Source organism: Xenopus laevis, chromosome 5L (assembly GCF_017654675.1).
Source record: "Xenopus laevis strain J_2021 chromosome 5L, Xenopus_laevis_v10.1, whole genome shotgun sequence".
In the NCBI taxonomy this organism is placed as follows: domain Eukaryota; kingdom Metazoa; phylum Chordata; class Amphibia; order Anura; family Pipidae; genus Xenopus; species Xenopus laevis.
The window spans coordinates 31,693,534-31,717,526 of record NC_054379.1 but is presented as its reverse complement, the minus strand read 5'-3'; the positions used below and the strand labels follow the sequence as shown (position 1 = coordinate 31,717,526).

General features: G+C 40.0%; 1 protein-coding gene across 8 annotated transcripts in view; it reads left to right on the top strand.

The window, feature by feature from the left end:
- ehbp1.L (EH domain binding protein 1 L homeolog) overlaps positions 1–16,956 on the top strand; it is a 294,730-nt gene extending 277,774 nt beyond the window's left edge. For all 8 annotated transcript variants that reach the window (XM_041562642.1, XM_041562641.1, XM_018262832.2 and 5 more), the window contains 2 exons: positions 14,946–15,060; positions 15,982–16,956. In XM_041562642.1, the coding sequence (XP_041418576.1) occupies positions 14,946–15,060; positions 15,982–16,072 (206 nt within the window). In that variant the 3' untranslated portion in view covers positions 16,073–16,956. The remainder of the gene's footprint in view (positions 1–14,945; positions 15,061–15,981) is intronic.
- Positions 16,957–23,993: the final 7,037 nt, after the last annotated feature.

Genomic DNA, 23,993 nt, shown 5'->3' with positions numbered 1-23,993 from the left:
TACATGAGCTCGTTCAGTTAGGCTTATGTGGGTTTTCTGTAGTGGGGGGTGCACAGATACTCTGAAAAGCAGAGGGATCTCAAGATCAACCACATTTAAATGTAACAAGGGGAGGAAAGGGTTGCATTAATTGTGAGCCTTAAAGGAATTGGGGCATGGTGTCCTTTTATGCTAGAATATATACATTTATTTTTGGAATTTCAGATATTCTTTATGCACCTGTTTTACATAAGCCCAACTGAATGCGCTCATGTATATTTTCCCTTTTTTATTGCCAGTAAATATTTAATACTGGTCTTGCCCGAAAACAGTGACTTATCAGCTAGGCTAGGTTAAATGCCACCCAGGGGTTAACATATATATATATATATATATATATATATATATATATATATAGTTGGTGGACCAATCCTACCCATTCCTTCCTTTACGTCTGTGCTTTTTTCTACACCCCCTCCCCATGCAGTGATGGATTCTCTGTTTCTGTCTCAGTTGTTGTGTCCTGCAGATGAATGGCAAGGAATGAGTTAATGAGAATCAAAGCTTACTTATTCTTAAGATTATTCTCACTTCTTACTTTATTTAAAAGCCCTGCGTCGTAGTTCAGAGATGTCCGCAGGTTCCTACTGACCCCTTAACCCTTTTACTGGCTATGTTAATTTCTTTCTTCACCTGATAAGGCACCTGGATCCATATTAAATCAATTGTAATTAGTCTAGAGATTTCGGTGGCAAGCTTAAGTAGAGTGAAATGTAACAGAATGTATATGGCCTTTGATATCCATCAGCCTGCCGACCACATTTAAACTTAGCAAGAACAAAATGGAATTGGTTTGCAATTTCTCGGCAACAAAAGGCCTGTTTTCAGAAGGAAGTTGGATTAAAGGGAATTTTGTATTCTTTCTGTCAGTACTGTCCGTCTTCTCCCAGCCCCATTCTAAAGACAATGTACATTCATAAACCTGCCATTCTAGATTGTCCTTTGATTATTGGATACACAAGCAGTAATCCCTTTTATAAATAATCCTCTGTATATGTTCTTAAAATAAATTACTCCGCATATCTCTTCTGTATACTATTCATTGGTGTAGGTGTTAGTAAGGGTCCTAAGGGCAGTGTTTTGACAGGTGACTGCTACATTATTTTCAATCCACTACGATGTCATTAAACATTCATTATCACTAATATACTCCCTACTAAACTAGTAACATAGTATGCAAATCTGCCTGCCTCGCACTAAATGCCCAATCTATGATCTCTACATTATTTCTAATTAAAGGTATGGGATCCGTTATCCGGAAACATGTTATCCAGAAAGCTCAGAATTATGGAAACGCCATCTCCTATAGACTCCATTTTATCCGAATAATCACATTTTTAAAAAATGATTTCCTTTTTCTCTGTAATAATAAAACAGTACCTTGTATTTGATCCCAACTAAGATATAATTAATCCTTATTGGAGGCACAACCAGCCTATTGGGTTTATTTGGGGGCATATTTATCAAGGGTTGAATTGAAAAACTTCAAAATTCGAATTTAAAAAGACCAACTGAAATTAAGGGTTTTTTTTGGTCGAATAGGTCCGTTTTCGATCGAATAGGTCCATATTCGGCCAAAATCGAATCGTAAAATTCCAAGTAATGGCGCATTCGATCGAATTCGAATCAAAGTTTCCCCCAAAAAAACTTTGATTTTTCAAAGTCCACCAATTGACTCCAAATAGGTTCTAGGAGGTCCCCCATAGGCTATATATTAAACACCACAGGGATGATCTGACAGAAGGTGGGGATGCTGGGAGTTGGCCTCTATCTGTTGGGGTTGTCACATATTTTGGCTGGACAAAGATTATACTGACCCTGCTAGGTCTGCTCTCTTTTATTTATAACATTGGCATCAGGTATTGTTGTTACCTTCGCCCCTGGTTAAGCCTGGTTAAGCCAATGGCAGTTGTGCTCCACACTAAACATGTTTATATAATAGAGCAGAGGTACAAAAGCAGCACATCATTCAGACAGACAAAAAAAGGAGATCCTCTTCATTGGCCCTGATATTCCCATAAAAGCGGTGGATGGCTCGGCTCCCCTGTTTGTTTCTTCTAGCACCAAGCAACGCGTGACACATCCAGCCGTCGTGACTTGTGGCAGGTCAGGCCCTTCTTATTGGAGATAAAGACAGTTAGTAGACAGTGCCCACATACAATGCGACTGCCATGGTTGCTGGAGCTGGGTGTCTGCTATGTGCTTACATTTCCCTATGCTCGTTGGCTTACACACAGCCTCACCAATGCACATACTGTTAAAAAGATAAAGTGCTGGTGCTGAAGAGCTGAACTCATGAACAGACAAACAGTTGGTTCCAAATAGAAAAGGCTTTCTGTCCAATTTAGCACAAAAGTGATAAGGAGAAGAGTGTATCCCTCTTATCCTGTAACATTACATTCCTGCCTTTTATGCTTTAATGCCTTTGCAGCTGCTGCTGCCGCCGGCTTCCCTCCAGGTAGAAATGAAAAATTAGGGAAAATGCGACGTTGATTCCAAACGTGAAACCGCACTACAGTGACACTTTTCTCTAAAAAGTCACTTTGCGTACATACACTTGGTTCTCTCACTCAAAGCTCCAAAGGTTCCTCTCTCTGGCTGTGGCTGGAATTCATCTTAGTAAGGGATATTATTGTATTGGAATCCCTTCAGATGTCAATGGTCCATGCAGTGGTGTGGTGGCCATATACGGGCAGATAAAAGCTGCCGTCAGATCGAGTCGGCGGCTTGTTGTTCTGTGTATGAGGCCCTGCGATGGGCTTCCCTGATCGATATCTGGCCGAAAGATCATGCAGGGCTAGTTGGATCACTGACTGCATCTGTTCATTGATGCGGTCCTGCACTCCGACCGCCCATACACCTGCATTATAATACGATTGTTGGGCCCTAGGGCCCATGATCAGATCAGTTCGATATCGCCCACCTCAAGGTGGGCATATTGGGAAGAGATACGCTCGTTTGGGTGGGTCTGGCATATGTATTTGCTCCTTGCTGGGTCTCCAGCCTGCTGCAAACGAGCAACATTATTGGGATTAATGTAGAGCAGACCTCGCGGTTCAGGTCCCCTGTGGTTGTCCCGGTCTTCTGTATGGTAATTACATCACTGGATATGGAAGAACGAAATTCACTGGCACTCAAGGTAAATGATGGCAGGTGGGCCCTTGCTGATTTATTGTGGCATGCAACGTTTTGCGGTGGAACCCCTTTGTCAAGCATGCTTGGGTGTCAGGTGAGGTGTGAAATTTGGAATTAAATCACTGGACCCACATAAGTTTTCTTTGGAATCCAATCAAATGGCAATCCTTGGAGGTCAGCGTGTGCTGTATTCATATTTATAACCTGTTGCTTCTTGCTAAAGTTGGTTTCTCCCATCTGCACTATAAATGTTACATACAGTAAACCTGTCCATCTTACCTGGGGCCCCCAGCTGCAGTTTTTCTACAGTTCCCTGAGCCCTCGTCTGCCTGTCCGCCAAAGGCCATAGGAAACAGAAGTGCAAGGACACTAAGCAGTGCAAGGGTACATCTCATAGTGATCATGCACAAAGAGCATTTCTGCCTTGTACAGCATCAGTGGCTACAAACCATCCCTTACCACCTGCCGTATTGTTGAATAACGTAAGTTACAGGACAGGTGGGGGAGGGAAGCCTCCCCCCATATAAATACAGTGCGGATAAACACAGACACCACGGTATTTATAGTGGCAGCCACCTGCAGCGATTTATCTAAGGTGGAAAGCAGGGTGGCATTGCCCATTTTTGCACTTTGCACGCTACATTGCCCTTTGTAAATGACCCTTATATGTACATGTTGAGTATCTCAGTACAACAGCTGGAGGACTGCAGGCTGCCCATGCCTGATTATTCCCCCCGACTCTTCATCTCCATTCAGTCCTGTCATTTGTGAGAATGTTCTTCTAGAAGGATTTTTGCATAGGTTTTTTTTTTTTTATTGCCATTTTTGGCTTATTACATGATAAGCTTTTTCTTATTTTTTTTTTTTTTTTAATGAATCGATATGTAATCCTGTGGAGGAGCTTATCCCCTAAACCCCATTTGTAAATCTATTTTAGCTTTGTTACACGGCGCAGTCACAGTATAGCAGGGATTGATTAGGTTCAGCAGCAAGGATCCGCTGCTCTGATGAGGATGCCTCCTTTTTCAGGGTTGCTAGTTGACTGGAACTAAAGATAAGACCTGACTGCAATCCCCTGTGCTGTTTACAAAACCTCTGAAAAAAGGAAAAATATACCATATTTATGAGTTAGTGTTGATCTTGCATTTATGTCTCCCTTAAAGAATGAGGGCATAGCTTATTGTGCACACAGCCCTTTCCCTCTGGTTATAGTTACAGTAATACTTGTGGTTATACTTGGGGTTGGGAGCAGCCATAGAACTCTTCTTGACAGAGGTTATATTAACTATACCTAAGAATTTTTACTGGTTAATTGTGCTCGGGAGAGGGGAATATATACAGTATATGCTGGCTTGTAATTATGGCATCTCTCTGTATGGAGTATTGGAATAAAAGGCAGGGGTCCAGACCATCAGACCAATGTGGGGGTCTACTATGGGTGCTGCTAACATTAGGATCTACAATTGCAAGAGAGTTTACTGGGTCTATCAAATTATGATGGAAACGGAGCAAATCTTCATTGCTTTAGTTAAATCCATTGTGAATATGTTCAGAGTAACACAGATAAACAGGAAATGGAACTTAGAGGACAGTTCTCCTCTCGAGTTTCCAACCAAAGATCTGCTGGTAGATCACAATTTACCTTTTGGCCTCCACTGATGTAAAAATGTATCCGTGGAATGGAGTACTCCATTTCTGACTCCCCCAGGGGGCCTCACATGGCACCCCCCCCCCCTGTGTCTTTATATCACAATGGGACAATGGCTGCATGACTGTCTCATTACAAGTACCTGTTTGAGGTCCAAAATGTAATCAGGGCCCCCTGTTTGCCATAATATTTTTATTTTAAGACCCCAAAGATCATTTAAAGACGTTTGCATATTTTGGGAATGTCCTTCATTAAGCCTTCGTTTTATAGCAGACTGATTCAGGTCCTTGTATGTTGGCGGTAGCATCATGTTGGTGGGGCTGCTTTTCACCATCTTGCTTAAATATAGAGAGTGGATGGTGCAAACGCAGTGAAATCCTTCTGGCAACCTGTTTCAGGCTTCTAAAATCCTGAATCTTAGTAGAAAGTTCATCTTTCAGCAGAACAATGATCCTGCACACAAGGCCACTGGAACATTGAGTGTCTGAAGAACAAAAGGGTGAATGTCCTGCAATGCCCCAGTCAAAGCTCTGATCTCCAACCAATTAAAAACCTGTGGTATTTGGAAAGTAAAGGCGCACAGGCTTCATCTGACTAAATTTAAACTGTCTGGGGGGAAAAGGACCAAAATACACATTGCACTTGTGCCCGACACAGCAACTGTGCAAGGTAACACCCACTTTGATAGCTCATATGTTAATATGCAGTAGAAATGATTTGTGGATTAACATATATTTGTGTGTATTGGCTTCCAATCCTTATTTTTGTGGGTTAGGTTAACACATTGTCTTATTCCAATGGATGCACATTCACCAGACCACCATAGAAGTATCATATAAAAATGTTCCATTTTATTGGGACTTGATTAAAAACATGCTTGACCCATTTCATGTCTTTTACTGAGTCATAAGCAAAGGTTAACACATTCCCACCTCTCGACTGCTTCGGCCAACCACCACCAGGCACGTTCCTAGCCCAAATTGAATTTTGCGTTTGACTAATAAAGCAACATTTAGCTCCACAGACCTCGTCAAAAACACTGGCATTGCATGACAACTGCATAAAAGAAAAATATCTACTTAACCGGCAAAAGAGATATAAGCTGTGGGAACTACAAAGCACATACCAAAGCCATTACAAGCTCAGAGAGAGTCCTCCGAGGCTTCTGCATTACAATAATTTGCTCAGTCATTTTGACTGAAAAAAACCTGCACTCTCTGCTAGGCTTCTAAGGAATGCCGTCTGACCCCAGTGGCAGCAAAATTCCATTCCATTTGGGGATCAAACTAAGTGATGTCTGTCCTCCTCTCTGTGCAAGCCAAGTCTGACTGCTCCCAGGGAATCCCTCTTCTACATCCTCGCCCAGTTCACCTTCCTGGGCATGAATGATACGTTTGCGGGTTCTGTAAATTGGAGGTCATTTACCAGTTATTCTGCAGCCTTGGTTATCCAAGCTGGTGCCGGCTTCCCAGTCTGTTTGCTCCTGTTATTGGCAGCAAAAAAGATTGTGTTGTTAGCCATATTGATAGGCTGTTTTGTGTTCCTTTGTGCATGTTAAAAGTGGTCCTTTACTGCGTAATTTACATGTACCAGTTGAATTCGATATCCAGGGTATAATTTGAAGAAATCCAAGGTTCTTTTAAAGTATTCTTCCCCTTACTGTGCTGTCTCTGCGGGTCTGGCTGTTAAAACGTATTATTTGGAGTAGATAAAATCACACATTTCTGGCAGAGTTGCTGCTGTCAAGAAGCGGAATGCTGAAAATGCTACAGCAGAGAAATGGCACAGTACGATGTATATTAGAGTACTCCAAAGAGGCATAATCAGGGTATTCTGCATTTCCATAACACTGACACAAACAAACAATATCATGTGTAGATAGATTGGGGCTCCTTATATCTCCGTGCCTGCAGGTTTCAATTCCTTCACTTGCAGTGGGCCTGAAATTACAGGTATGTTGCCTGGTGTCTTTTGCACTTAATAGGCTGCATAGAGTTAATGGAAACAATTTAAATCATGCAATTCCCCCTACTCCTGTACATAGGCCACATTTTATATCTAAGCAATGAGCTGGAAATTTCCATCTACTTGCTAGGACAATAGCACATGGGGTGTGTTCTCTCCAGAAGTTGAATGCCAAAGACTTGCAAATGCCCAATAATCATGCAATTATTGTGTACCATGGCCAATATGCAAGAGACAGGGACCTCTACTATAATAGAAGTCACCTCCACCTTATGAGCAAGTCATAAGACCGGCCTGATGTTGACAAGGAACTCTAATATCTGAGCCTAACCCTTCAGTTGATATCAGAGGGGATGGGCTCCGGGTAACAGTATTCAACCAATGATAAAGTAAAAGATGAAAAGCCCAGCTACTGTGCTCAAATACCTGGTTCTGTGCTTACACCCAAACCAGATACAAAGAGGTGGCCCATTTTTCAGCCCAACCCATAGGTTTTGAGTCAGCCATTTCTGTGGTGCTGTAGTAAACAGCCTTATAAGGGCATGGCTAAACATCAGCTAGGCATTCAGCATCTCTTGGCCAAACTAGAAGCCGATCAAGCCTTGTACAGGCCTAAACATTATTCCAGAAATTCCATTGACCAAGGATTATATATATATATATATATATATATATATATATATATATATATATATATATAAAAACGTTGACAAATAAACTTCACTTTGCTTGATCTCATTATGAAGTCCTGGAGTGCGTCATTCCTTGGAACACGATATATATTTGATCTGATAGTTGGCCAGAGGGCTAGGTATTTAGGTCAGCCCAATATGGCCCATCACTCATCTGATCATATATTTATGGGTAGTTTTAGTAATTAGCATTCATTAATAAGGAAAAGCTGAGAAAAGGCGACTGTGCCCTTTCGTATTATTTTTGGAAAAAGCTTTTCAGGGAATTGCTAAGTCTGGAGAGCAGGGAAGGTCATGTTGAAAGGAGCGGAAGAAATGAAAGTTGGTGTAATATACTGTACCATTTTCCCTGTGTACATAACTGGGCCTTTGCTTCTGATACAATCTCTAATTAGCTAATAGGTTTCACTGATTGGATTTAAATTTAAGAAACAATCATTTTTCTTTCTGATTCATTTCCTCGCCTGGACAGAGAGCAACAATACATCAAGTTTATTCCATTTCCTTATTTTCCGCATGTCTCCTTTATAGAATGAGCTAGAAAAAGTCTCAATTGTACCAACAGTAATGTTTTTCTCTATATTAAATATACACGTTTGGCTTGTACCAAAGTTCATTTCTGATTGGCTGGCGACTAATACTGAGTTGGAGCAGTCAATGAGTTAGCACGGGAGTAGCATATGGCTTTTAACTGTGGAACACATACGGTGCATCTGACATAATCATATTTTAAGCATTCAATCAAAATAAAATCAAGCCTTGCAGGTCAATTGCCTCCTCAGTGAATTCTTGCCACTTATTTTTATCTCACATTTTCTTATAATTTCATTTGTCTCCCCTCTATGTAATGTATTCATCATGCTTTTACCCTTCTGTGCCTCACTAATAAGCATTACTAATAAGCCTATTATGTGCTGCATATTTTCTAGCCCCACACCGCTACACGTTTCACTGTTTGCTGTAAAGCGTTACAATACTCTGCATTCCACAAGCCTCTCATTTATAATTTGCATGTGCAAATCGATATATATATATATATATATATATATATATATATATATATATATATATATATATATATATATATTTATATATATAACAACACTATCCACCTGGAGCACTCCAAAAATATGTCAAACGCCTGGGTGCAGGTTATATAATATACATCCAAATAGCAAAGAAACCTGAGGACGGCTTGAGTTAGGAGCCGAAACGTTGAAATAAATATGATTTGATTTTTTTCACCTTAAAAGACCTGGAGTGTGGTTTATTTGCTATTTGGATATATATATATATTACACAAAAGCCATAAATATCTTGTAAATTATAACCTTATCAATGGTGACTAGTGATGTCATTTTTGTCACATGACTCTCTAAAACTTGTGTATTATAATAAATAAAGTACCCCCTATTGTAAAATATAAGGATATTACAAGTCATAGAGTTCCATGACCTGTATAAAAGCACTCGGCTTTTGCCTTGTGCGTTTATAAGGTCATGGAACTCCTCTGTGACTTGTAATATCCTTATATTTTACAATAGGGGGTACTTTATTTATTATATATATCACTTTGTAATATAGACATTTGTATAGACCTTTTCAGCAAATATATTGTTGATATACAGAAAAGCAAATGAAAAGCCCAAGCACCAGGCCACCTGTATGTACATGGAACCCATGGAACAATGTACATGGGGCCACACAGGCTGATAAAAGCTGCCAAACCGACCCCTCCAGACCAAGTTGGCAGTTTATAGACCCATATATGGGGCCCTACTGACAACATGCATGTTATCAGCCCAAAATTCAGCCAGATAGCTATTGGACAGGTTAGAAAATCCCAACAAGTGAGCAACTCTTTGTTGGTCTGGAGTCCAAGTGATCAGATCACCCCTATTTGGTGTGGCACATTGATGACCAAATCGGGTAAAGATCTGCTTGTTTGCTGATTTTATAGTACCTCGTCCGTTCCCATTGAAATCTAAAATTGAAGGCTCTCCATGAGTTTCCTGGCTCCATCAGGATACATCAGCTGAAACATTACAGTTCAAATACTGGCCCTTTAAATATTATGTTCAAGGCCAAGCTACAAACAAGGACTCCTGAGTCATGAGTTAAGAAGAATGCCATACCCAGTACAGGGGTGCACCTACATAGAAACAGACTCCCAGCAATCAGCATTGAAAGCACTTGAGTTAAAAGGCCCTACATAAATATGTACTGTAATTAAATTTGGGTGTGTGCCTGGAATGTTGATGCATTGAAAAACATAGACAGCAGCATCTATTCTAATGGACACTTATTTCCTAACTTAAGTAAGGTGGGTTCAGTGGGTTTAAACCTGCTATTTCTCATCTCTCAAAATCCTGCTTTTGTAGTAATTGCAGAAAGAGCACAATTACCCGGCCGCCGAAGGCCAAGTTCTTATACATTTCATGGAACCCTGAGATGGCTTCTAATATCTTCAGGAGGTACTTTATTTTTTAAAGTACATACGTTTCAGTGAGTCATGTGATACAAAATGACATCACTAAGCATAGATTATAACTGATGACATCATTAAGCACCATTTATATAGTGAAAAAAAAGTACCCCCTCTTGTAAAATATAAGGATGTTATAGGTTACCGAGGAGTTCCTTGACTATATAAAAACATGAAGCTGAATTTAATTATAATACACAAATTTCAGTGAGTCATGTGACAGAAATGACATCACTAAGCTCTGATTATAACCAATGGCATCAATAAGCACTGTTTATAAGGATATCATTTACAGGATATTCAAGCCTCTTGCTTGTTCTAAGATTATAAGTGATAGGAGATAATAGTACAGGTATGGGACCTGTTATCCAGAATGCTCAAGACCTTGGGTTTTCCGTTTTCCATAATTTGGATCTTCATATCCTTAAGAATGCTAAAAAAAATTTTTAAACATTAATTAAACCCAATAGGCTGTTTTATTATTACAGAGCATCATCTGTAAACATTGGAATTATTTGATTATAATGGAGTCTATGGGAGATGGCCTTTCTGTAATTCAGAGCTTTCTGGATAACGGGTTTCCAGATGACGGATCCTATACCTGTATTGTAAATGGTTGTAAAACAAATGTGAGTAGAGTAAAACACACACAGTTTATTATTATCATACAGGGGATGTGCCCAAGGGTGATGCTGCCCAGGAAGGTAACTATTAGCGAGTTCAAGCACCGAGTGCCTAAGTTTCTAACTGTCGGTAGTGAAGCGAGTGCCATGCTAAGGAGCCCCCTGTCCACTTGAGCTCTTTGCCGACATGATGCTGCATCTCATTTGCAACGTGTAAATACAAGGTGGAATTCCCACTCGCAGCACTGGCTCTCAGAGAGCCGCCGAGCAGTGTGCTGCCTTGAATAAATTTGCCTTTGGAGGAGGGTCAGGGGGATTTGAACCGGCACATTCTTGTGTGGTTTGTGAAGATTCACATGGTAACCGCTGGTGTGCATTGTTAGGTTTATCTGAATAAGCAGCAGCCATGTGAGTTTTAACATGATTGCCCAGGGCAATGGAGAGAGAAGCGACTAAACCAAAAGGATTGCACACACACACAGTCACACACTCACTCTTTTTGGGAAGTGCATGGGGAGGGAAGGACACTGTTGGACTTGCTGGCTATGGATTTTTTCTCTTTAGCTGGTGTCCTGTTTCCCTTGTGCTACTCATTTGTTCTGCTATCTCCCTCATCACCCACTTCTTCTGCTTTCCATTATTTACCTTCCTAATGAGGGGGGCGGAGTAGCCAGCTCCTTGATTGACAGCTACAAGCTCCTGCAGTCTGGCTGAGCAAAAGGGCACTTGACTAGGGAATCAGGACTCTATTTAACCCATTCTCAGCTCAGGGACACACAGGTTAGCAGTGCCTTCATTCAAGGGGTGTTAACCCCTTTTGGACATTTCTACTAGATTTTTTCCTATTGTCCCTAATGTAACCTTTTTCACTATGGTCAGCCATTTTTAAAGGGAAGTTACCAGTTTCTTGAAAACTCGATTGAAAATAAAATTATCTCCTTTTTTTTTTTTTTTCAATTTCTAAACTAAAACCTATTTCCCAAGAAGCAAAGTCATTAACAACTTTGATTTGGCTGCCTCCAAGAAAGCTACTGGCTTAAAAAAATAGTCTCCTTCAATAACAGATAACATCTCATACCTGAACCAAGTTAAGTTGGCCATAGATGCACAGATAATATCGTACAAAACAAATTTTCGTTCGATATTCGGTGCGCGTATGGTGGGAAAAGAGCCGACCGATATCGAAGACTCGATCGGGCTGGACAGAAAATTTTGATCGGGTGTCTTTGAAGGCATTCAAACATCGGCCCTTTTTAGTGCTGAATCATCAGATACAGGTAGAATTCTATTGTTTCTATCTGTATATCTACCTGTATATCTGACGATTCAGCTCTACACGTGTGTATTGAAATGAACTATCTTTCCTGGAAAGATCTTTTCCAAGAAAGATCGTAATTGTTACGTCTATGGCCACCTTTAGGGGGCAGATTCACTAAAGGGCGAAATGTGGCCGACGCTAGCGTAAATTTGCAGGTACATCGCCAATTCACTAACAGGCGTAGGGGACAATTCGTTAGCGAACAAGACTTTGCTAGCATTCATTCCAAACCTATCGCCAGGCGACTTTTTGCTCTGGCAAACGGTCGTTACTCCGCAAATTCACTAAGATGCAAATTTTACTGAACGTCTAGGGCATTAGAGGATCTGTTCTGTCTTTATTATGGCTCATTGGACATGTGTTTGAAAAAGTGGCCCTTCAAGCATTTGCACCAACATTACTAATAAAGACATCCATACGGCTTTTAGGTACCTGTCCTATTCAAATTAACCTAAGCGCTAGAAATAAACACTAGAGAAAAATGCTCGCCCAGCCGAAGTAATGCTAGCGAAAATTTGCTAGTGCTCAGCTGCTGAGATGCAACTTCGCATATTAGTGAATTAGCGTAGTGGTATGAATTTGTGCCTGGCGAAGTGGTGTTGAGTGTGGTGAATCGGTCGCTGGCTAAAATTCGCCCTCTAGTGAATTTGCCCCATAGTTAGCAGGACACTTTAACAGTTAAATCAGAAGAGAATATTTCTAGAGAGTCCTTCAGGCTTACATGGTCTCCTTACTTTGAGGTCTGCGACTCCAGTACCAGAAACCAAATACTTAGGTTCCTTCGTTAATGATGTGCGGGTTGGGTTTTTCCTGGCGTGCAGCCTCCCTCCGCTCCCGACTTCCCTTTAAAGACCCGCCCCGCCAATGACATCACAAAAGGGGTGGGGCGAACAGGCGCACGCTATAAAGGTGGAAGCCGGAAGCTGGCAGTTGAAGGTGTACTGTGGGTACTGGGCTGGTCTGCACATCACTATCCTCCGTATGTAAAATAATAACCAGGTATTCCAAATTTGCCAAAAAAATTGGCTTTGTATCTTTCTTTTGATTCCCTTTACATCCCCACTGGCTTAGTTAACTTTTAGTTAGTTATTTTTATGTACAGTAGTTTGTCCATTCAATGTTATTGCTCTTTTGAAAAACAGCATGCTATTGTGTAAATTATTGCACATTTTCCGAGTCTGCATGGTATTAGCCGTCATGTTTATTTATCCTGTTAATGTGAAAATCTTAAATGATAATCAATATATAGTCCTTATTGTGGTTCCTGTTTTGGACAATCAGGATCACCCCAGCTATGGCACGCTTGCACAAATGCTGACAATCTAATTCAGCTAGTGCTGAGATGATGCCTGCAAAGTGCATTGTTGCAGGGATGGTGCACTTTTCCTTGTACAATCAGTGAGCAAGTTCACACACCAGTCTATTATCGAAAAGCAAAGCAGATATATTTCCGTAGTTCAGGTCAGCGCACACGGGTGCAAACGCAGCCTGAAACCTGTTGCTAAATATTCCCATCTGGTCTATTCAATCCCTTTATTCTGACAGTGAGCCGTAAAAACAACAAGTTGTGCAGCACAAGTGATAGCAGGTCTCTTAATGTTGCTGCGGCCAGGGGAGCTCAGCCCAAGATAAACAAGTTCTCAATGGGACTATTATAGGTGGATCATGTGCCCTTTTATAGCTTCCAGCCCCTACCATTCCCATTAAATACACTGTGCAGCCTTAATATGCATGTATGAGATTCCATCGCTGATTGCTTTTTGGTTGAGTAGGTGCTGCCATACTGATTGCTTGGCTGTGCCAGTTCATCAGGAAAACACCATCTACCCTACCACATTGTATGGCACCATCCTTTAGAGATGGCCTCAGCCAAAGTAGATAGCATAGCATCTCCCATTATGATTTTGACTATAGTTCTATGAATGATAGAATGTGCTGTACACTGTAAAAAAACTGTATGCTCAGCGCTCTATGCGGGATGAGTCCCTTTTGTACAGAATTCTGTGGGTGTCTCTCATGGCCTTTGCACATTGTACTTTGTGTAAGAGTTTTATACGTTACCCTGCGGCGTGGTGTAATGTGCCCAGCCATAATCCAAATAAGGGTCAGGTGTTGTGCTGTGTTGCAGTTGGCTGTATTTAACCTGATAGGAATAGGCCAGTGAGCAGAACTGAGCTTATACCGGTTCAGTCTGCAGTTACTGTATAACAACAGAACGTGCAGCTCTGCCAGTGTTTAACATGGGCATGAAACATTCTCCCTTCAGCCTCATTACTGGCACCATAATAATTACTGACCCAATATTTACTCTCTATGAAAGCACAGCGCATAGCACCCATGTGCCTTAACACTGAGAGTCTGAATCAGCTTCTCTTTGGGCATTTTTCAGTATATAAATAGTGCAGTGAGGGCACACCTCCAGTAACGTACAGTAAGGGGCAGATTTATCAAGGGTTGAATTTTATGGTCAAAACTGTCAAATTCAACTAGGGAGTTATTCAAATCCAATTCAAGTTTTTTTTTAAAAAAAAAAATCAAATTCGATTTACGGAATTTATCATACTCTGGCCCTTTAAGAACTCGAATTTCATAACCTAAAACCTGTCAAATTACTGTTTAAGTCAATGGGAGAGGTCCAGGGATCAATTTTGAGTTGTTTGCAGCCTTCCTGACATTCTAGGTTTTTCTTTTTTTCTGGGAAAAAACTCGAATTGAGTTTTTAAAATAAGAATTGAATTCGATTCGAGCTTTCGGGTCAATTCCATTCATCCGAGTTTAAAAATTTAGACTTTTTTTTAATACATTTCAAATTTCGAATGTATGGGAGTTTGAATTTGAAATTCGACCTTTGATAAATGTGCCTCTAAGTGTCAGAAGTACAGTGCCCCCCTGATCTACCCCCTGCCTAATACATGGCACAAACCTGACTACAGTGTCTCCCCCTCTTCAGTTGTATTCCTGGAATGTGACTATACGGTGTCTAATTGTTACTTTCACAGTGTCATCTGCTAAAATGTGTGAAATTCTCCTTTTTTTGTAGACTGGCAAAAGACTGAGGCCCAGAAGAGAAGGGAGCAGCTCTTACTGGATGAACTGGTTATTCTGGTTAATAAGCGCGATGCCTTGGTCAGAGATTTGGATGCCCAGGAGAAACAGTGAGTCCCACTCTCCCAAATATACTGACATCTTCCTAATGTTTCCACCGTGCCCTGTAGAGGTTTATTAAAGGCTACTATCGCCTTTCATACTGTTGATTATATTCAGTTTTCTTTATATAACATACAGTTGGGAAATCCTATATTTTCTTTATACCCATTGCCCCATACTAAATAAGTGTGGTCCAACTGCTTCTATATACAGGTATGGGATCCGTTATCTGGAAACCCATTATCCAAAAAGCTCCGAATTACGGGAAGGCCATCTCCCATAGACTCTATTTTAATAAAAGAATTCACATTTTAAAAATGATTTCCCTTTTCTCTGTAATAATAAAACAGTACATTGTACTTGATCCAAACTAAGATATAATTAATCCTTATTGGAGACAAAACCAGCCTATTGGGTTTATTTAATGTTTACATGATTTTCTAGTAGACTTAAGGTATGGAGATCCAAATTACGGAAAGATCCATTATCCGTAAACCGGTTATTCGATGTATGGGAAGGCCACCTCCCATCGACCCTATTTTATTCAAATAATAAAAAAATTTAAAAATTATTTCCCTTTTCTCTGTAATAATAAAACAGTAGTTTGTACTTGATCCCAACTAAGATATAATTAATCCTTGTCGGAGGCAAAACACTCCTATTGGGTTTAATTAATGTTTAAATGATTTTTAGTAGATTTAAGGTGCGGAGATCCAAATTATGGAAAGATCTTTTATCCTGAAAACTCCAGGTCCCGAGCATTCTGGATAACAGGTCCCATCCCTGTATATACATATATATATATACTGTATATATATTGGGCCAGTGACTTTATGACATGTTTGGGCCCACTAGTGTAACTGCTGGTGCTTAGATATAGGTGGGCAATGTCATGTGGAGCTAAGAATATTCTCCCTGTATCCTTGCAGAGCTGAAGAAGAGGATGAACACTTAGAGAGAACTCTGGAGCAAAATAAAGGCAAAATGGCCAAGAAGGAGGAGAAATGTGCCATCCAGTGATCCCTGCCCCCCGACAAATTCAAGAATCTTTTTCGCAGCCGGTTCCCATAATTGACAAGGAACTTTCTTTTACAAAGACGCCACTGGGAGGCACAAGGAATGTTCTGATCCAGTGATATCAGTTCTGTCAGTCTTATTCATTGTTCTGTTTTCTGCTTTTTCTTTTAATTGAGCAGCATTTGTGCCCCACAATTCAGTTGACTCTGGCACTAAAGCTGCTGAAAGAATGACATATTCATTTGGTCCAGTCCCTTATGGTACCTGTCTGCTGTTGGCTGGGGAAAGATGGCAGCGAGATTGGAGGAGTCTGACCCCCGAACTGCATCCAAATCTTCTTTCCTATGGGGCCTGTGTTGCCAGAGACTTTAGTGGAGAGAGAGACTGTCCAGCAGATATTTATATTTCAGCTTCACAATGTGTAACGGATCTTTATAACGATGATCACCTAACCCTGCTATTTTGTACTAAGCCCAATGGGACTGGGATACATCCAATGCTTTATTCCCAAATACTCGCTCAAGCCTCCCTCTTGTATTGTAGCCTTCACAGACAAATCATATCAATGGAAACTGAGCATTGACTGAGCGCTTCTTCCATAGGAGGTCTGGCCACAAGATTCGCATCCGTTTACATGTCTCACGCGGAGGCTTCATTGTTTGTGGGAGAAAATATTTATTTCATGCTTTTAACCATAACAGAACCTAGATATTAGCCGACGATAACGCTGTTAATATTTATTTCTGCAAAACCAATTGCTGTTTGTCTCATGCCACTCCGTGCAGGTATATACAGCCTGGGCAGATTCCTATGTGGGACTCGTTCTGTCTATTTATTACAGTACTGTCATATACAGTTTTCAATAAACACAAATCTTTCTTATAGTACATTCCCGTCTGTAACTGCGTTCCTGTTCTCCGTCCGTTCTGACTCCGGACAAGTTTGATGGGTTTCTGTTTGTGTATTAGATAGATAGATAGATAGATAGATAGATAGATAGATAGATAGATAGATAGATAGATAGATAGATAGATAGATAGATAGATAGATAGATAGATAGATAGATATTGTTAGAGAGATAGATATTGTTAGAGAGATAGATAGAGACAGACATATAGATAGATGATAGATAGATAGATGATAGATAGATAGATAGATGGATGGATGGATAGATATTGTTAGAGAGATAGATAGATATTGTTAGAGAGATAGATATAGATAGAGACAGACATATAGATAAATGATAGAGAGATATAGAGAGACAGATAGATAGATATAGATAGATAGATAGATAGATAGATAGATAGATAGATAGATAGATAGATAGATAGATAGATAGATAGATAGATAGATAGATAGATATGGAAACAGAGATGATAGAGTGAGAGCATTATAGAGAGCAATAGTGTTAAATAGATAATTGATAGATATGTAAAGAGAGAGATGATGGAGAAAGTGATAGACAGATAGGGAGAGAGATATAGAGAGTGATAGATAGAGAAATGGATATTGATAGAGAGAGATATTGTTAGAGAGATAAATATAGATAGAGAGAGACAGACATATAGATATTGACGATAGATAGAGAGAGATATAGAAAGAGAGAGTGATAGATAGACAGGCAGACAGACAGATAGATACATAGATACATAAAGAGAGAGAGAGATGGAAAGAGAGAGATGATAGAGTGAGAGCGATATAGAGAGCAATACAGTTAAATAGATGATAGAAATGGAAAGAGAGATTATAGAGAAAGTGATAGACAGATCGGGAGAGAGATAGATAGATGGATAGATAGATAGGGAAAGAGAGAGATGTGAGAGTGATATAGAGAGCAACAGAATAAAAGAGATGATTGATAGATATGGAGAGAGAGATGAGAGAGAAAGTGAGAGAGAGCAATAGAGAGATAGATGAGATATATAGAGAGTGATAGATATGGAGAGCGACAGAGATGACAGACAGACAGATAATACAGAGATAGTGGAAAAAATAATGGATGCCATGCATCTAGGGTTAAAAGGAAATTCACTGGCACACAGGTAGTACTAGCAGGGTAAACCCTTGCTATTTTATTCAATAGTTTGCAGCATGCAACGTTTCGGGGTAACCCCCTTTATCAAGCATCTAGGGTTACACACATTCAAGCAAAGGTACTTTCCTATTGTAGCACTGTATGTCACATTTAGTGTATCTATGTATGTGAATATAAACAGGAGTGTGTGCAGATTAACGCAGGCCCAGACTGGCAATCTGTGGGTTCTGGCAAATGCCACAGGGGCTGCTATAAGGTCCCATAGAAAGTCAGTATTTAGTGGGCTGGTGGGGGCTGTTTGGGGCTCTGTGTGGGCTGATTGGGCCTCTGTGTACCTGAAATGCCAGGGCCTATTTTAATTATCAGTCCGGACCTGATTCACGCTTCCATACATAGAATAGAATTCACATGTAACACACATCACTTTCACCATTGAACCTGCTTATTTCATAGATCAAATATAAGGAAAACGTGAGAGCAGGGAGGTGTAGGGGGTCAGATCTTTGCTACAGGTCCCTCTGCCTTTCAACTTGCCCCCCAATAAAACCATATTTACACACAGTTCTGCTCTCAGGCCTTCTGAAAACTCAAATGTTGACGTATAAACTCTTGTTACACTGACTGATGAAGAGAGTGAGTATATACTGTGTGCATGTATCTATAGAGAGGGGGAGTTCAATGTATTCCCAGGCAGCAGCCAGGCACATAGTGGGATCACTGTATTACACTTAATACAGAGACCAGTAGCAGCATCAGTATCAGTCCCTCACTGATTCCTACGCATTTAGTATTAACAGCCCCCCCATACTAAGAGAGAGAGAGGGAGAACAGGGTTACAGAGAAGTTTCTCTCACTTCTCTTTATTATTATTATTATTGTGAATAAGATGAGGCCGATGCTGCAGCTGCTGAGGTGGAAGTGAGTGTTGTCTCTGGAAAGACGAGGGGAGGAGTCAGGGTCTGACACGCCCCACACAGGAGCCCCACATACACATTCCTGGGCGCTCACCTGAGCTGATGCTGCTGCTGTTTCCTACTCACATTTCCTCCCTGTCTGGCGGCCTCCGATCCCGCGCTGGGACCAAACGCCAATGTTCAGCGCCAATTACAAAGCGTGTGGCCCGTGTGAGGGAGAGATCAGACGAGACTTATTTAAGGTACTTAAAAATATAAAGAAAAGAATACCCCGTGGGTAACAACTTAATCAATAACCAGCATACAGGAAGCTCTTAGGATTAAATAAGTCAATTCAAATAAGTCAGTGTTACCTAAGAGCTTCCTGTATGCTGGTTATTGATTAAGTTGTTACCCACGGGGTATTCTTTTCTTTATATTTTTAAGTACATTTGATTTTCGGACAGTTGTCGGTCCTCGTGTGGAACATTTGAGGTCTCTTTTATTTAGGGAGTGAAGAGTTGTTTCTCTTTTATTTTCGAGACTTATTTAAGGGTCACATATGTTCCCTCTCACTATCATTCCGCCCGGGCACCGTGACGCGGCCTTTCCATCCCGCTGCTTCCGCCACTTCCCTCACTGACAAATAAGTTCTGGCCCTTTTTCCACTTTCATTTCATAAAATAGGAGCGGGTTCACCTTTATCTTTTAGTATGTTATAGATTGGCCAGGTCTAAGCAACTATTCAGTTGGCCTTCATTATTTATATTTTTATAGGTTAGTTTTAATTATTTTCTTCTGACTCTTTCCAGCTTTCAAATGGAGAGGGGTCACTGACCCCATCTAATAACGAATGCTCCTGTAAGGCTACACATTTATTGTTATTGCTACTTTTTATTACTCAACTTTCTATTCAGGCCTCTCCTATTCATATTCCAGTCTCTCATTCAAACCAATGCATGGTTGTTAGGGGAATTTGGACCCTAGCAACCAGACTGCTGAAACTGCAAACTGGAGAGCTGCTGAGTTAAAACCTAAATAACTCAAAAACCACAAATAATTAAAAAAATAAAACCAATTGCAAAAAAAATGCTCCTGTACGGCTACACATTTATTATTATTGCTACTTTAATTTATTCCTCTTTCTATTCAGGCCTCTCCTATTCATACCCCAATCTCTTATTCAATGCTAAACATGGTTGCTTGGGTAATTTGGACCCTAGCAACAAGACTGCTGAAACTGCAGAAAGGAGAGCTGTTGAGTTAAAAACCTAAATAACTCAAAAACCACAAATAATAAAAAAATAAAACCAATTGCAAAGTGTATCAGAATATCCCTCTCTATGTCATACTAACTGTTAACTTGAAGGTGAACAACCCCTTTAACTGAGATCTCATTGGTATCAGCCTGCCAGACAAGCACCTGAGCTTCACCCTCTCCTGGATACAGACAATTCCCCCCTGCAGAATATACATATAATCACCCAGTTATCCTCCTGCCAACAATGATTACACTTGTATAACTGTATATTTTATATGATCTATATTTCCAGCTATATACAACTCTGAATGTCATTATTCTTGGACTAAGGATTTACACCAGCAGCACTGTGTGTGTGTGAATATACTGTATATATCTATATCTATATATATCTATATCCAATCCATCTATATCTATCTATCTATATATATATATCCATCTATATATACATATATATTTAATGAGAATATATGTTTGATAGAAACAAAGCTAGAGTTCCCTAATACAAAGAAGTGAAAACGCGCGTTAATTTTGCTAGAATGAATTCATTAGCGCGTTAATTTTCCTAGAAAGCGGCAAATTCTCTCCATATGTTTTACTGTCTCTCGATATCGCAGTGGTTGTTTGTCCGACATCGAATAATGGCAACACATAGTGAAACAAACATGAGCAGAAGATACTATTATTGGCAGACAAAATGCGACAGAATCCCCCAAATCTCGCAGTGAAGCGGGGAGAGAAAGTTCCTGGAGAAGCTGATGGCGGGGGTGTTTGTATAAAGAGAATCCCCTGCTGCACCCCTGGCTCCCTGCTGTAGTATCCCCATTGCCAGCAGCAGAGTCGCAGACGCAGGTCCCTTACCTTTGTCTCTCTGCTGGAGCTCACACACACACACACACACAATTATGTGTCGCATAAATCGCCCCCAACCAACAAGGACAAAAGCAAAGAAAGTCGAGGGCTCTGCCCCTTCAATTTGGAAAACTTCATGAGCCATGATCCGCATCCCAGGCCCAGGCACATGAAAGAACCCCTGGGGAGAGCTGCAGATATTTGGGAGTCGCTCATGCCTGAAGATCACAAGCTGAGCCGATCTACTGGATCATCATCTCCCAGAAAATTCCGAGCGCCAGCGGGATTTCTGCGCCGAGAAGATACGCACCCGCGCAATTGTTTCCAAAGTATAAATCAGAAAATAGCGCAGTGAGAATAAATAAATGTTGCTGGTGATGAATAAGGAGACAGTGCAAGTATCCCTCTCAGTACAGGCACATTCCCCTCTCCTGTGTCCTTGTCCTGCATTAATCTACCCCTTATGTATCTGGCTAAGCAGCCGCCGCCAATCCTGCTACAATTCCCACTGCTAAACTTTTGTGTTTCTCCCTTCTGCTCCCCCCCTCGTTTTTTAAACTTCCCTAATCCGAGGTTTATGGGTTTGAGGCATTAAGAAAATTTGCCTGCAATTTGGGATTAGACAAAATACTCTTTATTACAAAAAGGTTCTTTTGCCACTTGATACCCGCTCACTTGTACAGAGAGCCCATCAGATCAGTGGGGAGATTCCAGGCACAAACACACCGTCCTAATATCTGCCTTGTCCTCTGCCCTCAAGATAGAGATATACTTTATATATATATTTGTAAAGAAATGTTATATATTTATAGGTTTTACATGCAACATAATATACTGCTTATTTGATGCATAAGAACTACTATATATATATATATATATATATATATATATATATATATATATATATATATATATATATATATATATATATATATATATATATATATATATATAACTACTATATTTACGTTTGTGTGTGTTTAAATTATATTTTATATAAGGCCTTGGTTCTTAATTATGGAGAATAAAATTTAAGCCTTTTAACCTTTTACAATCTGACTCCAGCTTACTTGTGCCAGCCTCTTTTGATGTTCCCTATATATAAAACTACTATATATATATATATATATATATAAATTTGTACTATATATATATATATATCTATATATCTATATATATATATATATATATATATATATATCTATATATATATATATGTGTGTGTGTGTCTGTTTAAAATGTATTTTTTTAATTGTAGTGTAAAGACAAAATAAATAAATAATGATATTTCCTTTGTAACTGGCAAACTAACTCTAACAATAACTAATAAATGGAATAATTTCGGGTTGATCAGGAGTCATTGGCGGCGGTGCCTGTGTTGTAAGTAAGTGAGTAAGAATATAAGAACATAAGAGTAGGTATATAACAGGGTCTTGCTAGGGATGATGACTTTGGGGAACTTGAGAAAGACCCCCCCCTCCCAGTCCCCAATGTACCTTTGAAGGGTCCCCTCTCTCCCCCCCTTGACCCTGTTTCACACACAAAACAATGTCATATTCCTTGTTAGCCGGTGACTGTCTTTGAACATTAATTCGCATTCAGCTTCTGCTCAATCAGCCCTAGATGTGTTTTTTTTAAAATATATATTAAGACCAACAACAACAAAAAATAATTTACTTATTAACCCTTACTTTGCCAGTCTCTGGATTTAAGGTTTCCCCTTGATAACTCCAGTTTTATTTGTATTTATATATTAGAGAGAGCATTTGATTTACAAACAATTAAAAAATAAATAAAAGGTTGTGTCTGGGCCCCAAACTCCACCGGTACAAACACTAATCCTAAAATGTGGCTGGTAAATAATAAATCCAACAATAATTCATATTTTATTTCTAGCCAGGAAACGAAATGAATCTGCCTGATGTACAGTCACTTGCAAATTGTTTGATCTGCGACTAAAACTCAAAGCGACTGTTTTTGACTTCAGAAAGTTACAATAAATAATACAATAAATAATCAGTCCCAGGTATCGATTGTAATTTGCTGAGGGGGTTTGTAGGAGTAAAAAGCGAGACGTATTCTAACAATGAATACTTGATCTGTTTGCAATGAAAATGACTTTAATATAGTTTAGAAGATATCAATTTGCAGTGAATCCACATTATGAGATGTGACACGAGATAATCAGACAAGTGAAATGTATTGGATCGTACGATCCAGTTGTGTATTGGGATGAGAATTGTAAAGAAGAGCAGGAATCTGCCCAATGACCCGGCGCAGGAATAGTTTCCACTCAGTTCCTTGTTTCTTATTATTTAGAAAAAGAACAAACGGCCTCCAATCATCGTGTTTCCCAGAAGATACGGAATGACAATAACATTTTAAATCTGAAATGAATAAATGAATTAAAAATGGAATACATCATACATACATGAAACTTTCCCTTTGTGCCAGGGACTCAGGGGCAGGAGGTGGGAAAGTTATCACGTGATTTGTGTTATTATAAGGATGAGTTTTATTATAAGGTGTTTGGGAAGCAGCACAGGGAAGAGCAGCAGAGACTTTATTTGTTTAATTCCTGTGTGTGTACTAATAGCAAACACTCTTCCCTTCCCTGTGTGTAATGTCTCAGCTCTTCCCTGTAGCTCAGAGCCAGGAGCCTGGGCTTGTTTTCTGCAAGGCGAAAAAAGGGGCGTGAGTTAGTAAAACTCTTCGCCTGCCTTGCTATTGGCTAAGACGCGTGTCGGTCTTTCAATGCGCGGCGCCGGATTGGCCGTGGCGTTCGCTGACGTAGCCGCCCATCGTTCACTTACAAGGGGTAGGGCCAGAGGAGGGTGATCAATCTTCATCAGTTCTCATTTCCAATCAGCTAAAGCGTCCGGC